This window comes from Geotrypetes seraphini, chromosome 8 (assembly GCF_902459505.1).
Source record: "Geotrypetes seraphini chromosome 8, aGeoSer1.1, whole genome shotgun sequence".
In the NCBI taxonomy this organism is placed as follows: domain Eukaryota; kingdom Metazoa; phylum Chordata; class Amphibia; order Gymnophiona; family Dermophiidae; genus Geotrypetes; species Geotrypetes seraphini.
The window spans coordinates 158,256,706-158,274,714 of NC_047091.1; the positions used below are offsets into that span (position 1 = coordinate 158,256,706).

At 41.9% G+C, this 18,009-nt stretch overlaps 1 protein-coding gene across 2 annotated transcripts in view; it reads left to right on the top strand.

Moving 5' to 3' along the window:
• ATP2A2 (ATPase sarcoplasmic/endoplasmic reticulum Ca2+ transporting 2) overlaps window positions 1-18,009 on the top strand; it is a 189,595-nt gene that overhangs the window by 46,779 nt on the left and 124,807 nt on the right. For both annotated transcript variants that reach the window (XM_033955387.1, XM_033955386.1), the window contains exon 5: window positions 6,520-6,658. In XM_033955387.1, the coding sequence (XP_033811278.1) occupies window positions 6,520-6,658 (139 nt within the window). The remainder of the gene's footprint in view (window positions 1-6,519; window positions 6,659-18,009) is intronic.

Below are 18,009 nucleotides of genomic sequence, written 5' to 3' on the forward strand. Positions count from 1 at the left end.
AGGGGTTTCTTTCGGAGACTGGAGATTTGTGGTTCCATGGTAAGTGTGGAGTCCATTATGCAACCTAGGATTTGGAGGATTCTTCTACAGGGAGTGTCTTGTCCAATCGAAGAGTGACACTTGTAGGTGCTGTCTGTTGAGGTGTGTGAAAGTATAAAACTTTGGTTTTAGTTGTGTTTAATTTTAGTTTGTTGGTAGTTGCCCAGATTTGGATTCTTTCAATATTATGTGAGACTTTGTCGGTGATGTCCGAGTGATTGTTGATTATGGGAATAAGGAGACAGATGTCATCTGCGTAGGACAATATGCTTTCATCTTCAAATTTGATGTTACCAAGAGAGCTCATGAAGAGGTTGCTTAGGATGGGGGAGAGTGGGGAGCCCTGTGGTACACCACAGAAGGCCCTCCAGGGGTTGGAGAGCTCTCCGTTCATTTTGACGACGTATTCCCTGTTTAGTAGGAAATCCTGAGAACCATCTTAGCACTGTGCCGGTTATGCCAATTTCTGACAGTTTTGTTAGTAACAGGTGGTGGTCTACTGAATCAAAGGCTGCTGAAATGTCAAATTGGAGGAGTATTGCTTGACATCCAATACTGAGTAGTTTGTTTTTTGTGATCAAGGTGAGGAGGAGAAGCTCTGTGCTGTGTTGTTGATGGAATCCAAATTGGGATGGGTGGAAGCAAGAGTGTTGTTCAACAGAGGTTGTGAGCTGTTTGCACAAGTGGGTCTCAATGATTTTTGTCAGGATAAATATGCCAGCAATGGGTCTATAGTTTGAGGCTGAAGTTAGATCTGCCTTTGATTTTGGTATAGGGGTGAGTGCTATTTTACCCATTGTTTCTGACGAGTGGCCTTGGTTTAGGGAGTTAGGAGGCTGGTAATCCAGATGGTGATCTGTTTAGAAACGGTAGTGAGGAGATAAGAGGGTCAGTTATCTAAGGGGCTACTGCGCATGGACAATTTGGATAGTAGTTTTTTTGTGTCAGGGATGGACAGGTTGGGGAATGAAGCCTAGATTTGATCTGCTTTGGTAGGTTCAGTGAGGAGTTGAGATGTGTCAAGAGTGTGTGTCTGTGGTGAGAGCTTTGGTTACCTCAGATTGAACATTTTTTATTTTGTTGAGAAAGAAGTCTGCTAGTTCTTAGCTGTGATTTTGTTGGTGTCCAGTGGATTCCTGTTTTGGTGGGGTTGTGAGTTGACGCACTAGGTGAAATAGCTTTTTATTATCCAACGTTTTGGTACTTAATTTGTTGGTATAATAGTTTTTCTTGGTCTCTGCTATGTTGGATTTGTATTTTTTTATAGCCTTACGCCATTGTGTTCTGATTTCTTATGAACCACTTTTCTGCCATTTCCTTTCCAGTCGCCTGCATAGTTGTTTGTCAGATCTCAGTGATTCAGTAAACCAGGGAGAATTATGATTTTGTTTTGTTTTGTGTGGATGGAGGGGAATGAGAGTATTTAAAGTGTTGGTAATGGATTGGTTCCAGCTTGTTAGCATAGTTGTAGTACAGTCTGAAGGTGGGATTAAAGTGTTCTCAACTATGTTCCAGAAGAGGTCTGGTCTTGGCTTTCCTCTAACTAGTTTAACTTCCTTGGTGGCTTTGTTGTTCGGTTTTGCTGTTGTGAAGTTTAAGTAGAAGTTTAGTAGGTATTGTGTCTGTCCATGGTACCGGAGTCCTCTTGAAGTTGATAGTGGAGGGGGCAGATGCAAGTATGTCAAGGGTGTGTCCTTTCATGTGTGGGGCCCGAAGGTATGACAGTGATTTTGCAATCTTCAAGCAGTGTTTTGAGTTTTCTGTTTGATGATGAGGATTTCCTGTGCATGGAATTACATGCAAGTACTGGGTTCAATGAGGAGGCAATCATTTTGGCCACATGAGGCTGTTTTGGAGTTCTCTGCTGTGGTGCTGGCTATTGCTATCTCCATATTATGACAGCAGAATCCTTGGAACCTCTGAGGCTAGGGCTGGTTTGCCCTGGTGGCTGAAGGCTTACAACTTATCTAAGCTATGGATCAGGAGATACCCAGCTGGATTGTGTGTATTGCCAGTTTGGTTGAGGAACCTTTTTTACCAGGTCCTTTTGGTTCATTTGTTGGTTCCAGTAGGAAGTCCAGTGGATAATAGATGTCAAGACAAACTATTTTGAAGGACTTAGCAGACCAAGTCCATAGTTTGTAGTTGGTGGTCAATATTTTCTGATGGTGTCATATTAATGGTAGAAATTTATTGGCATGGGGATGCAATAGACCCCCCCCTTGCTGATCAAGTGGGCCACAAGCCACATCTAGGCTTGTTGGTGACTTGTGTTTCAGGGTCTCGGTCTCTGTGCCAACTTTCTGAGAAATATTCCCTGATAGGGCGAATAGAAGTTACTGGTGGTAACTTCACAGGAAGTTGCATCAGAGAGGTGGAATGTGGCAAAAGAAAAGCCCCACCAGATGGAGCAGCCTTCAGTTCTGCCTCTGCTGCAATCCACCAGTGTTTGTGGGACCATGGGGGGGAGGGAATGGAGGCAGATGCTAGGCCTGGGCAGGTGCGGGGGAAGGGGAGAGAAGGAGAAGGGAAAGAGGGAGAGAGATGCTGGACTTTAGGTTTGGGGACCGAAGGAAGAGAGGGGCCTGGAAAAGGAGGCAGATGCAGGACTGGAGAGGAGAGCAGAAGGAAAAAAGTGAGGGTGAGAGACACTGGCCCATCTGGATGGAGGGAGAGAGATGCCTGACCAAAGAAGGTGGATAGGTCAGGAGTTATGGGGGTGCAGGAAGAAGGGAAGAGAAGCTGAACATGAGAATGAACAGGGGCATGAGATGCTAGCTCTGGAGGGAGTATAATAATAATAATAATAACTTTATTCTTATATACCGCCAACAATCTTGCGACTTCTAGGCGGTTTACAATAAAGAGAAGTGGTTTACAATAGAGAGAAACTGTAAATACAATAAAGAGAAACTGTACATACAGCGAATTAACGGGTATAGCATTGTACATCTGGTAATTCCAACATTAATAATATTAACAACAGTTTGTGTGCTGCAAGACCAGGAAGTGCCATGCTGCTAACACAAAATTTAGAAGTATTCCATGAATTGAATGGTGTGTTCATGGTTAGTGATTAAGGTTGGGGTTTATAATTTACAGGGTCGGGTATGTGGTGGTATTATGAGGGGGGCTGATGTTCTGGTTCGCTACCTAGGTATTTCAAGAACAGGTAGGTTTTTAGGTGTTTCCTGAATTCGCCATAGTTGTTTGTGTGTGCAATTAGTTTTTCTAAGTCTTTGCCCCATGTGGCTGCCTGATACGATAGCAGTTGTTGATGGTATCTCTTATATTTACACCCTCTAGCCGGAGGGGAGACAAATTTCAGGTGTGTTTTTCTTTTATGTCTGTTGGTTGGGAATGAGAAGAGGTCTGTAATATATTTAGGGGCTTGACCGTTTAATACCTTGAAGCAGAGACATCCTAGCTTGAACTTCGTGCGTGCCTTCATCGGCAGCCAGTGTAGGAGTCTGTAGGAAGGGGTTATATGGTCGGACTTCTTCAACCCGAGAATCATCCTGACTGCTGCGTTTTGTATCAGTTGTAGTCTTTGCATTTGCTTCTGGGGGATTGTCAGATGGATGATGTTGCAATAATCTAGGTGGCTTAGTATTAGGGATTGTACTAGGATTCTGAAGGCTGAAGTGTGGAAGTACGCCTTAATGGACCTAAGTTTCCAGAGAGTGAAAAACCCTCTTTTGATTATAGGGACAGGGATGAGAAAAATGAGGAGATACTGGATAGAATGGATAGAGACATAAGAAAGATGGATGATAGACATAGAGAAGAAATGTCAGAGACAAACCCTGGACAGTTTAAAAAGCAGGAGAGACTAGAACCTAAGCAATGCTTGGACAACAAAGATAGAAATAAAAACACTTTTTTTCTGAATTTATTAATGGCATCCCCCCTCCTTTGGTCCCTACTACTTTGGGGGTGCCCAATCTCTCAATTTTTCTATCCAGGACTCATTCATTCCTAGCTGTGCCATCAGATTCATTGTATATGTAGGTTGCTTTAATTCTTAGCTTTGGCATTAGCTTATTGGGAATATTCTTGTCTGCACTACCTGTTATATCGATGTTTTTGGAATCCGTCTTTCCCCTATCTGTTGGTCTGAACTGGTCTTACAGGACTCAAGGGAAGGAAAATATAAAAAGTTCTCCTTTTTGTTTGCAAAAACCTCAGAAGTCCAAAAGGTACTGGGTAGGTTTTTCCTTTGTATTCTTCAACTTTTTGCCACCTATGGACCGGCGGAAATTAAAAAAATTTATTTTGTGGACCGGCAGTTGAACACTGGGCTTAGTTTTGGGCCCGACCCCCACCCCCATAATACCGTATTTTCACGCATATAACGCGTGCGTTATACACGATTTTACAAACCGTGCATAACCATGCGCTTTATATGCGTGAGCGCGTTGTACAAATTTTTTTTTACATAGTTCCCCCCCGACGTCCGATTCATCCCCCTGCCCCACCCCGAAGGACCGCTCGCACCCCCCCCGATGTCGGATTCATCCCCCAGTGCCCCCTCCCCCCCCCACGGAGAAGCTGCCTACCGTTGGTTCCCGATGCCAGTGAGCCCTGCTGCTTCCTCTGCCGGCGGTCCCGCCCCTTCTCTGACGTCAGAGAAAGGGTGGGACCGCCGGCAGAAGAAGCAGCGCAGGGCTCAGAAAGGGGCGGGACCGCCGGCAGAGGAAGCAGCAGGGCTCACTGGCATCGGGAACCAACGGTAGGCAGCTTCTCCGTGCGGGGGGGGGGGGCGCTGGGGGATGAATCGGACGTCAGGGGGGTGCGAGCGATCTTTCGGAGTGGGGGGCCAGCAGTCCTTCAGGGTGGGGGGCCAGCGGTCCTTCGGGGTGGGGCATCAGGCTTTCAGGGTGGGGACAGGACTTCAAGGGGTGGGGGGGGCCAGTGTGGTTAGAAAACTGAGCGGCAAGCAGCTCAAACCATCTTCTTTGTCTGTAGATGGTCTGCGCATGCTTACAGAGCTGGGAGCAGGTCTGGGCGGCGAAAGGAGAGTCGGGACGAGAGGATACTCGGGGCAGGGCGGCGAAAGGAGAGTTGGGACGAGAGGAGACTTGGGGCAGAGGGCAGGGCGGCGAGAGGAGAGTCGGGACGGCAGAAGGAGATTTAAATTCATGGAGCAGCATGCGCGGTATACGCGTGTGCGCGGTATATAATAATTTCTTTACATAAATTTAGGTTTCCCGCGCGCTATACCCGTGTGCGCGTTTTACACAGGTGTGCGGTATATGCGTGAAAATACGATAGTAACACCATTTTTTCCATTCATTTTTCATATATATATACACACACACACAATATAAACATATTAACAACACATAATGGTTAACCACAAAATTAAACTACACAAAGCACACTGTATGCTTCTAACACAGATAACCCCATGCAAATTCAGGACCAAAAACTAAAAGTACTAATATATACAAACAAACCCTAAGATGCAAGACTCTGTATGCAGTACAACCCCAGAAGAAAAGAAGCAAATGAATTTCTTCCTGAACAGTGCAAAATACAGACAGCAGATGTAAATCAATCATTAAATTCAAAAATAAAATCATTCTCCCTACTGTTGTCTCCCTCCCTCCCTCCATGCTGTGCCTTGCCTTGCCTTCTGGCCTGCTCCCGCCTCGCTGTTTTATGCCACCCCCGGTGTTATCTTTGTGCTGGCTCCCTCTTCCTCAGTACTGCAGTGCACAAAACCGTGGGTAGCGGCTCCTCACACGTCCCGTGCCTTATCTGGAAGCCTTCCCTCTGACATTCTGATGTCAGAGAGAAGGCTTCCATTTCAGGCGCAGGGCACGAATAGGAGCCTCTGCCCACGGCTTTGTGCACTGCAGCAGTGAGGACGAGGGATCTGGCCCGAAGACAACGTCTCATTGATCGCACCGTGGACCGGCGGCTGAAGAACACTGTCTCGGGTCCGATGCACATGCCAGCCCTGCGGACCGACACTGGTCCATGGACCGGCAGTTGAAGAACACTGGTGTAGAGCACATTTACAACTCTAGACAAATAATAATAATAATAACTTTATTCTTTTATACCACCATAACCAAAAGTTCTAGGCGGTTTACACTATAAAGAGCTGGACAATCAGCGAAATACAATAATGCAGTAAAAAATGCAAATATTTGTAAAATAGAATTTCAATAATAAAACTTCACTAAGTAATAAACTTATTGAACAAAGTGGTCTTAATTTTCCGAAAACTGCAATAGGATAACATAGCTTGCTGAATACATTTACCTGACCTAGATTGTTGCCTACCAGCTTGAAATGCTAGGGTCCTATCTAAGAAGGTCTTATATCTACACCCATTAATTTTTGGGTAAGCAAATAAGTAGAAGTTTCTAGTTTCTCTTGATGGTCTATGCAACACAAATGTGGGAATAAGTTGTTTTGTATCAGTAGTAAACATTTTAATCTCTATGGTGGTTTTTTTTTTCTTTTCAGGAAAGAAATGCTGAGAATGCAATTGAAGCTCTTAAAGAATATGAACCTGAAATGGGTAAAGTGTATCGACAGGACAGAAAGAGTGTGCAGAGGATCAAGGCTAGAGACATTGTACCTGGTGACATTGTGGAGATAGCAGGTATGAGAAATTTTAAGAGCTTGTACATTCAAACCTCTGTTTGAGAGTTTTGTAAGATGAGCAAAACACTCCAGCAAATTGTAACTCACAAAATGAGCATCGTCTTGCAGTACATAGAAACATAGAAACATAGAAAAAAGCGGCAGAAAAGGGCTATAGCCCACCAAGTCTGCCCATTCCAAGTATCCCTCCCTCCTGAATTTACTCCCTTAAAGATCCCACATGAGTATCCCATTTTTTTTTTAAAATCCGTCACGCTGCTGGCCTTTATCACCTGGGGTGGGAGTCTGTTCCAATGATCCACCACTCTTTCGGTGAAGAAGTACTTCCTGGGATCGCCATGAAATTTCCCTCCCCTGATCTTCAGCGGATGCCCTCTGGTGGTCAAGGGTCCCATGAGCCAGAATATATCATCTTCCGACTCTATGCGTCCCGTGATGTACTTATACGTTTCTATCATATCTCCCGTTCTCTTCTTTCCTCAAGTGAGTACAGCCGCAACTTCTTTAGTCTTTCTTCATACGTGAGATTCTTGAGCCCCATGACCATCCTGGTGGCCGTTTGCTGAACCGACTCGATCCTCAGCATGTCCTTCCGGTAGTGTGGGCTCCAAAACTGAACACAGTACTCTAAGTGAGGCCTCACCATGGCTCTGTACAACGGCATCATAACTTCAGGTCTCCTGCTGACGAAACCTCTACGGATACACCCCATCATTTGTCTTGCCCTGGAGGAAGCCTTCTCCGCTTGATTGGCAACCTTCATGTCCTCGCTAATGATCACTCCTAGATCGCGTTCTGCCGTGGTCCTAACCAAGGTCTCACCATTTAGTACATAAGTTCTACGTGGGTTTCTCCTGCCCAAGTGCATTATCTTGCATTTTTTAACATTGAAGCCTAGCTGCCAAGTTTTTGACCATTGTTCTAGCAGCAGTAGGTCGTGTGTCATATTATCAGGTGATAAGCCACTGCCTACTATGTTGCAAAGTTTGGTGTCGTCGGCGAACAGTGATACTCTTCCTCTAAGTCATATCTCTTATGAATAAGTACGAGCACATAAACTTGATCCTAACCTTAATTGGTAATGTGCGTTTCCTACCTGCTGGGCTCCGGATCTGCCCTGATGAGGGTGATTGACTTTGGGGCCCTTTTCCCTCATCGGCAACTGCGGGACTCTGAGATCAGAGTGGAGTTTCTGCTTATTGGTTTGGTATGGGGGCTTTGCTTATTGGTTCAGTATGGCATCTCTGCTTATTGGTGGGGCTGTGGTACACCTTAGGAGTCTGGTTGTACATCGGGGATCTGGGCGGATGCCAGAGCTATGATCGTCAGTGGTGGGTTTGCCTCGATGGATCTTCTGTGACTCGACTTCTTTCCTTGGCATGCTGCGTTCTGTCTCGGATCGCTTCCTTTGGCTGCTTTGGGACTTTTCTTCAATGAACTGATGGCCAGCCTTCTCCCTTCTGACCCTGCTGTTTTCTGTTGCTCCTGGAGCTGGGCAATGGCGCCTTCCCCTGTTTGCAAAGGTTGTATCCTGTTGTAGTGGCCGAGCTACCTTAATGACTGATTTCAACTCACTCCCCATTTATTTTCTTTTATTTTTGTTCTTATTTAATATTTATTTCATATCTACAATTGTATGCAGTAAAATGTAATTAATTTGACCGGTTAATGAGAAAATTGTACATGAATTGTCTGAGTTTCCATTATTTTCTATGGGGAAATTTGCTTTGATATGAGTGCTTTGGATTACAAGCATGCTTCTGGAACGAATTATGCTCGTAAACCAAGGTACCTCTATACTTCTATTTTGGGCTAGGGGTTGGCGTTTGTTTTATTTAACTCCACCGTTGATTGATTTTTTTTTTTTTGTCTAGGATACCATTCTGGTAGAGGATAGGGAAAGGGAGCATTTTCTTGGGCTCTTGCTTAAGACAGATGGTGTCATGATATGTATTTGATTTTTTTGAATTATTTTTTTAGCCCGTCCTCCCAAAGGAGCTCAGAACGAGTTACAAATCAGATACTTGAGCATTTTCCCTATATCTCCCGGAGGGCTCACAATCTATCTAATGTACCCGGGGCAGTGGAGGATTAGGTGACTTGCCCAGGGTCACAAGGAGCAACATGGGGTTTGAACCCATAACCTCAGGGTGCTGAGGCTGTAGCTTTAACCACTATGCCATTGATAATGGCAATTTTGGAGTCTTGGTCTTTCTACTTGATTTTGGCACTGATAAGATGATTTTGTACAATATTTGTATCTCTGAGTGGTGTTAATAAAGGCTTTGCTGCTTAAGTCACATCCCTATAAACTTTTTCTCAGAATTGTCATATATTCCAGAGCCCTTTCACAGCCAGCTTACTAGCACAACACTGGCTCATTTAATTGTACTGATGTAATGTGTTTCTCTGAACATAAATTATGTTCAGTATCCTAATACAATGATCTAATTATAAACCGTGGATGATGCATTTTGTTCTCCTAGGATACATGTCCATTTGCAAGTATTGGGTTTCCCTAATTTTATCTCTGGACTTCCCTCTTTGTATAGATTTCTGGGAATTGTCCTTCTGGCAGTACCTAGTTATGCTGGAAAGTCTTGCATGACATTACAAGCATACAGTGCACTAGTATAGGCTAGTAACTCGGTATGCCGGCTGCTCTGCTTAAAGATTGTGACTCATAGTTCTTTGTAGAAGGAAGAGAACAAGAGTAACTTGAACTCCTTGATTTTTCAGTGCAGAATTCACTGCTAATGGTGAATATGATCTGTTCCAGAATTAGGCCTGAAGTCCTTGAGTAAAATTATTCTGTTATCCAGTCCCACATTGCTCCCTTGGGTTAGCATTCATTATGTCAAGTGTTGTAGTGCTGACTCTTTGGTAACTATGAGCAAAGATTGATTTATGGTTTCAGAGCAGAAAAGATGCTTGCAGTCCTTTGAAAAACCTCTGTATACCTGTAGTTCATCATAAAAGAATAAGAAACGCACACATTTGTGGAGGAAAAATGAAAACCAGAAATAACTAATTACAAGAGAAACGGTAGAAAATATTAAGCACAAGGTTCCAGTTTTATATTTGGCACTCTGTGCAAATTAATTAAATATATCAGTTTTAAACTGAGATATTTTGATGGTGTGTTTTGTTTTGCCTTGATCTGTGCCATAAGGATCTTTCACAAGAATGTTATATCCGCACATTTGAATCTAGGATACTGTGTTAATTTGCTTCCTCATAAGTTTACATGTTTGTTACTTATCACCACATCTTATTACATTTTTTTTTTTGACCTTGGATCCATTAAGAGTCTATATGCTCATTTTGATCCAAGATGGCTGCTGCAAGCTGGACGCGCTGAGCTGTTTGTGTCAGGACAGCGACTTTAACGAAGGAATTTTCTTCTAGTGGTATTCACTTACCGCTATGCCCAAGAGAAGAGGCTGGAGCGCTGCTTCTGCCTTGCGGTGCCCTGGAGTTCATGGTTTTGGCAACACTGAAGAACTCCTGAGGCAAATGCAGGAGGTCTCGGCAGCATCGGATGGCAGCCTGCTGAGGACACAGGGAGGCGAACCCGTAGTGTTTCCTTTTGGGCCTGATACTACACTTAGCCCCGATGTAAGGGCGCTGCCCCCGCAAGCTCAGGTTACTAGCTCTCCCAGGAGTGGGGAAACCCCCGAGACCGTGGTGTTCTCTCCTCCAGAAGCAAGTTTGGATCCAGTGCAGAGCTTGGAGGCTGGGGCTCTTACTCAAGGAGCCCTAATGGAGATATCTGGGGCAGATTCATCTTTGTAGGAGGGTGATGGCCAGAAGGCAAGCCCTGAAGAAAATCTACAGAATGGTGAGCACTCTGCTATGTTACAAGTTCCAATTTCTTTGGTTAAGCCCACTGAAGTAACCCTAGACTTTTTATGGGATCTAATGGCTGGCTTTGTAAAGTCTATTACTCCTAATTTTCAACATATTGAAGGAAAAATTAAAGAACATATTAAAGAGTTGAATGACTTAAGAAAGGAAATGAATACTTCTAATTCATCTATACAGAAATTTGAAAACAAAATTACTACATCTAAACAACTTCAAGAGACTTTAGTTAAGGACAATATCAACTTGAGAAGGAAAATTGAAATGCTTGAGAACAATTCTCGTAGTAATAATTTAATTAATTAATTTTCCTAGGCTTGAGATGGTAACACCTAGAGATATGCTTAAGAGATACTTAGTAGAAATGTTGGAAGTATCTGAAGAAATGTTACCACCATCTCATGTGTGTATTATTTACCTAATAAAGGCCGTAATCAACAACAAAAAAAATATTTAGACCAAGAACCTTTAAATGTTTCAAAATTCTTAGAGACTTCTGATAAAGATTTAGCATCGCCAGCCACTTTGATTATAACTGTAGCTCTTCCGATAGATAAAACATGGTTGTTAAAACTTTACTTTAAAAATAAACAAAAATTTTCCTTGGTCATAAAATACAGACGTTTCCAGATCTTTTACGGTAGACGCAAAAGCGCCGCCGTGAATTTCTTCTTTTGAAACCCGGAGTTATATCCCAGGGGGCTACCTTTTATTTGAGACACCCTTGTAAGTGTATTGTATGTTACCGCACTGTTAAGTATGTGTTCTTTGAACCATCTGAATTGACAACTTTTGTGGCAATGTCTCATCTGTATGGAGGAAAATCTAGAGCCCAATTATTTGATTAAGTACGGGACCTCGTTTTCAGTGCTATAGCTTTCAGCATTTTGTTAAAATACTTTGTATTTTTTCTTTTATTTACTTTGCTGTTTCTAAAGTCTTGGATCCAAAGAGGACTGAGCATAAATAGTTAAATGTTGTTTTCTTTATTGGCTGTAAAATCAAATTATATCCCCCTCCCTTTTTTTTTTTTTTTCTTTACTTGGGCCTTTCGGCCTTCGTGTTCTTTCTCAACAGTTTTTTCTTTTTCTTTTCTCATCGCTGAGCTTAATTTAGCTGCCACAATTTTTCCATCCATGTCGAAACCATTGACCAGTCAGTGCCAGGGGCCTATTTCAGGACTGACCGGCAATGTTTGGGTCCTGAGCATCACGTTGACACCTGCATGCGCCTATTCTACCTTACAAAAGATAAAGAGAAAATCACTCTATTAATGAAAAACATTATACACCAAAATAATGTTAACCAACGAAAGAAAAAAGTCTCGGACAATAGGAGAGGCGAACCTACACTCTAGCCAAGCGTCATAAGCAAAAACACTTTCACTTTGGTTAATTGTAGCAAATAAGGACTTTACAAAAAAATAGCAAAAATTATCAATTTGGAAAAACCACTAATTGCAAGGAAGCATGCTGAAATCCAAGCTAACCTAAAAACACAAATGGAATTTTTGGGTAAAGTACTCATGCAAACGGTTATTAGTGAAAATGGAATTAACTTCCCTTTACTCACTGTTTGAAGAACTCCCTCTGCGTGTTGCCACAGGAAAGGCGGTGCACAATGACCTATCAGAGGCAACCAGCATATGATAGGTCCAGCATGCATTTAGTTAGCATTCGAGACAGGTAAACCAGTTCATTGAGAAAATACCAAGAGGAGCAAACTATATGTAATGACATCATGGAGTGAAAAAATTGAATAAAGACATATTTATAAGGCAGATTGCAAGGGCACAACCACACGAAGGAGAGCCAAAAACAATAAATAACCCCCTAGTAGAAATAGACCTAAAGAAGTCTGACATCAGAAAACAATATGAAATTGTTTAGAAGGTAATATGTTAATCTCCCACATTAAGATTGGTGCGACTATGTTATCTGTAGCGGGTGTAAAGCTGTGGAATACCTTGCCAGGAATTTTGCGTTTGTGTGCTGCTAGACTGAATTTTAAGAAAATGTTAAAAACCCAACTGTTTGTGAAGGCTTTTGTGAGTTGAAATTTTATATTCAAACTGGATTTGAAGATTTCTGATGTTTTATCGACCATTTTTAAGAGTGTTGTTTTTTTAACAACTGAGCTATATATGTATGTTTAACATTTTATGCTTGTTACTATGGAAACCGTATAGGTAATATGCGGTATATAAATTTTTAAATAAATGAAGTCCATATGGTTGGACTGCATCAAGATTATAAATACAAAGCTGTTCCTTTTGCTATAATTGAAGCTGTCTACTGCCACCATGCAGATTACTTGGAAATGTGATCCAGAACTAAACTGCAATTGAAAAAAGTCATGATTATGCGACTTCCCTCTTAAGAGCACTCCTGTGCTCATTGAGACGCAAGCGCAGGGGACGTAAAGTCTGACCCACATAAACAAGATTACAAGGGCAAATGATGCAGTAGACAACAGGATCAGATTCACATGTAGTGAATCTGATCTTCAAAGTTACACTTTATCTGCTAGTTTAACAAACTCCGTAGATGTCAACATAATATCACAGTTAATACATTTTCCACATGGGCTATGATGTCCCGTAAGGGGGAAATACACCCCTGTTAACATGCAGCATGCAGGACTCAACTTTTCTTTAGAGTTTGTTTCTCTTGTAGGCAAATCGGATCCTATGTTGGGAAAAGGTTGGTAACATCTTGACTATTTCCCAATGCCTCTGTATGCTCCTTCTCACTTGGTGAACCTTTGAGTCATAGCTCAGAACACAGGTGACAGTGTCATTGTCAACTCGAGCAGGTGAAGAATCCAACAATAGACACAGCTGGCATACAAAGCACGTTTAAAACGCTTTACATATTACTGGGGCAGGATACCCCCATTCTTCAAATCGTTTAGATAGAATTTTAGACTGGGCTAAAAACTCATCTTGGGAGGAGCATATTCTTCTATAACGAAGAAATTGAGAAATGGGAAGACTCTGAGGTGCGGAGGGTGGAAACTGTCAAAATGAAGTATAGTGTTTCTATCTGTGGACTTCTATGCACTGTAGTGGTTAAAATATTATCCATCCTTGTAACCTCAATATCCAAAAAGGTAATATTTGTTAAACTACATTGCAATAAAAATTTAATCTTAGGATGGAGGTTGTTTAACCACTCTACAAACTCCAAAAGGGAAGGACGATTGCCAACCCAAAAGAAAAAAATATCATCAATGTAGCGCATCCACTGTAAAACATGTGGTTTGTAGAGTGACTCCAGGTTGCTGATTGGAATTGTCACTGAGGAACCCTGAATGCTGGATTGGGGACAGGTGAGATGTGCTGGCTGGAGGCGAGGGATGGGGTGAGAGAGGCTGTCTCGGGGGTGGAAGATCCTGCACACAGAGAGGCACAGACAGAGAAGATATCCAGGATGGGGACTGAGCATAGAGATAGGGACACTGAAGCAGTGCTGGCACAGAGAGGGACAGATATGGAGAAGAATGCTTGATGGGGGGAGAGCATTGAAATGGGGACATAGAAGGAATGCTAGACAGAGGGACATTAATTGAAAAGGGATGATGAATGGAGAGGAACAAAGAGGGAAGAAGCTCAGGATAGAGACTAGGGAGACAGATGCTGGAAAGGACAGATAGGAACAAAATATAAAATGGGCAGGTGATCCTGGGAAGACAATTAACCAAAAAACAAAGAAAAGTAGAAAAGAGATTCCTGGGATCTAAGTGAATGGAAAAATAAACTGCTCAGACAATCAAAGATAGAAGTTATTGAAATGTCAGCTTTCAGAATGTTTTTCAACTACATAAAGACAAAGTGAAGTACAATGAAAACAAACCAACTAAACTTCACCACAGTGGTCTTTTGCAAAGGTATGATGCTAGAAGAAAGTTACTAAGTAAGGAAGGCTGTTTTCTCTAGTATAGGTTACCCCCCCCCCCCTTTTTTACTAAGCCGCAGTAGAAGTGTCTACTGCAGCCCAGAGCACTAAAAGCTCTGATGCTCGTTGAATTCCTATGAGTGTCGGAGCATTTAGCGCTCCGGCTGTGGTGGAAACCTCTACCATGGCTTAGTAAAAGAGAACCTTATTGAAAATACTGAATTGTACTGAAATTCTAGATAATAATTAGCAAAAATTTTGCTTAAATGTTATCCAATAAATTTGCAAATTTTGTGTCTAGAATTTTGGATTTTTTTTCTACAGAATTTTGGATTTTTTGTGTAGAATTCTGCCTGGAGTAGGTGTTTAACTGCTTTGTGCAATTCTACTACTCCAGAAGTCTCAGAATATCTCGCCTCCCCCCCAGTGAATATTTGTGGAATAATTTTGCTTAAGTCTCGATTTGGAGCTCTATATCCCTATCTCTTGGTTTCCTTGAAAAATAAATTTGTGACCATTAATCTGATACCTTTCCATTTCAGTTTGTATATCACTGTTGCTACGCTTCAGATTATAAAAGGAAAAAAACAGAGAAAAAGATTCAAGTTTTGAATGGCATATATAATTCCTTTATGCTAGATTACAAAAATCTTACACACTCATGCTTTTCTCTGATTCTTCTTTTTACTTTAATTTCTCATGACATAACAACTATGTAAGTCGAAACAATAGGATGGATGAAAGCTGCTGAGCTGCAGCAGAATTAGTCTTCTGGATGACAGAGAGCAGATGCTGACCTTTCCTACTGAGGCAGACACGTTAGTAACTCTTGAAGCTTACACATGCCGATTTTCCTAGTGAGAACTAAGCATGAAAGAGTATTGTAAGAGATCATGGCCATGGAGAATTGAGAGCAAAAGGAAAAGTATGACAGATCAAAACTCTAAGACTTGTATATGTTACATTTACCATACCTGTTACTGGTGTGTTAGAACAGTGTTCTTCAACCTTTTTACACCTATGGACCGGCAGAAATAAAATAATTATTTTGTGGACCGGCATCAGTCCGCAGACCAGTGGTTGAAGAACACTGGGCTAAGTTGTGGGCCAGACCCTGCCCATCTTTATCCAATCTCCACCCCAGACCCTGCCCCCATAGTCCTAATTGTAACACTATTTTTTCCATTCATATATACACACACACGATATAATCTTATTAACAATGCATTGATCGCACCGCAGACCGGCAGTTGAAGAACACAGTTTTGGGCCTGATGCACATGTCGGCCCTGTGGACTGGCAGGAAATTTCTGTGGACCGGCACCAGTCTATGGACCGGTGGTTGAAGAACAATGTGTTAGAACATCTATATCTGCTTTTCAAAGTGAAGGGAATTGCATATTTTAGGATTAAACTTGAGTGTGTTGATATACTGCTTTTGGCAGGAGCACATGAGAACAAATTCTTAATGACAAGATGAAAAATGTAGGGTTTTTACATTTAATCAGATGTTTGGAAATATTTTGGGCATTTTCAGTAAGCTTAGTTTTGTATAATTTTTCTTTTTGGTCTGAGATTTTATAGCATTATGCTGCAGTAAAATATCTTACCACAGCTTTATCACATACAGTATATACTCAAATATAAACTGAGATTTTTGTGCCAAAAAAATGGCCCAAAAATGGGAGTCCCTGTTTATATTTGTGTCAGTGCTGATCCTCCTGAACCTGTTGCAATCCTCTGCCGGGCCTGCCATAAGACCCGGTGGTCCAGCAATGACTGGGACAGGAGGGATCCCTCCCACCTCCTGTCCTAGCTGATTCTAATAATTTGTACCTCCCTCCCGCTTCCCCTGCGTACCTTTTTAGTATCCCTGGTGGTCCAGTGGTGAATCATGGCAGGAGCGCCCTACTTTTGCTCCTGCCCGTGCAGAGTCGCTAGCTGATTGGCTGCTGCGAGTTCTCATGCATGGGCAAGAGCGAAGGAAGTTCACTCTTGCTGCGATTCACCACTGGACCACCAGGGATACTAAAGGTATGCGGGGAGACAGGAGGGAGGTAAAAATTCTTAGAATTTGCTGGGACAGGAGGGATCACTCCTGTCCCAGCCAGTGGAGGCCTGCAAGTCATCGGGAGGTAGTGAGTGAGGGGGCTGGATGTAGAGCCTGGCAGAGCATCGAGAGAGGGGGAACAAGGTGCAGAGTCTGGCAAGGCACTTCACTTGAATAATAACCCCTTGGTTTATATTTGAGTCTACCTTTTATCCTCATTTTGGGGAGGAAAAAAGGTCACCTCCATTTATATTCAAGTCAGTTTATATTAGAGTATATAAGGAATTACTTTTGCTGACTTTATATGATAAGATCCGTAAAGTATTTGACATGGGAAGGCATTATCTGTTGGAATCTCTTGATGTAGCATCTGCCTTTGATACTGTAGATCATCTCACCTTATTGGACAGATTACGTGGACTTGGGATTGCTGGTAAAATATTAAAATGATTTGATTTTTGTGTGGCAAATGGTGATGATCAATCTGTGTTTTTCCCGTTGAAATGTGGAGTGCCACAGGGCTCCTCATCTGCTATGCTTTTCAATCTATTTTTGGCACCCATTGGGAAATTGTTCTCACTTCTTGGGTTACAATATCAGATCTATGCAGATGATCTACAATTTTTGTTTGAGTTTCCGGCAGACTAGATACAGGGTTTCCGGTTATTGTCACACTATATGGATGAGATCCAGTTATGGATGACAACGAAACGTCTCAAAAACAAGGATTTTATGGCTTTCTCCCACTGGTATTGAGGGAAGCTCCATTAAATTTCATGTATGCAGGTGTTACAATTGTAATTCAGCAGGAAATTAAAAGTTTGGGAGTCATCTTGAACATTTTCCTAAAATTTCGTAGTTGTATCTCTTCTGTAGTTAAGACTGTATTTTTTAAGATCAGGATAGTACTAAAATTTTGGGATTTGTTGGCTGCAAATTTTTGATCAGTGATGCAAAGCTTTGTCTTGCCACACTTAGACTACTGTAATTCTTTTATGCGGCTTACTATAGAAATCTTTAAGTGGCTCAGAATACCGCTGCTAGGGTTATAGCCAGATTACCTCGCTATTCTCGTGTTACATCTGTACTAACTGAACTGGTTGCCAATTATATGGAGAATACAATTTAAGATACTAACATTGGTATTTAAATCTGTTCATGAATAAAGATCTCTTGATTGTCCCTTCTATTCATTCTGTTAAGAAAGTAGTGAATCAATCTCATATGTTCCAAGTAGCTGGACCTTTACTATGAAATTCTGTTCCAGACTCCATTCATTTGATTTCTGATTTTTTGTCATTTTGGAAAAGCTTGAAAACCTATCTTTTCCGATTGGCCTTTTTCAATCTGGGTAATTCATGATTTTGTAGTTTTTGGGCCTTAATTATTTTAAGGAATGGATGCAGGATGTTTGTTATATGCTGCTGTTTTTATTGTGATTTGTTAAGTTTTGTTTTAAGTATGTATGTAATGTTACTCGCATAGATGTTTTGATAGGCGGTCTATAAGTGTTTTAAATAAATAGAATCTGTGGTGAAT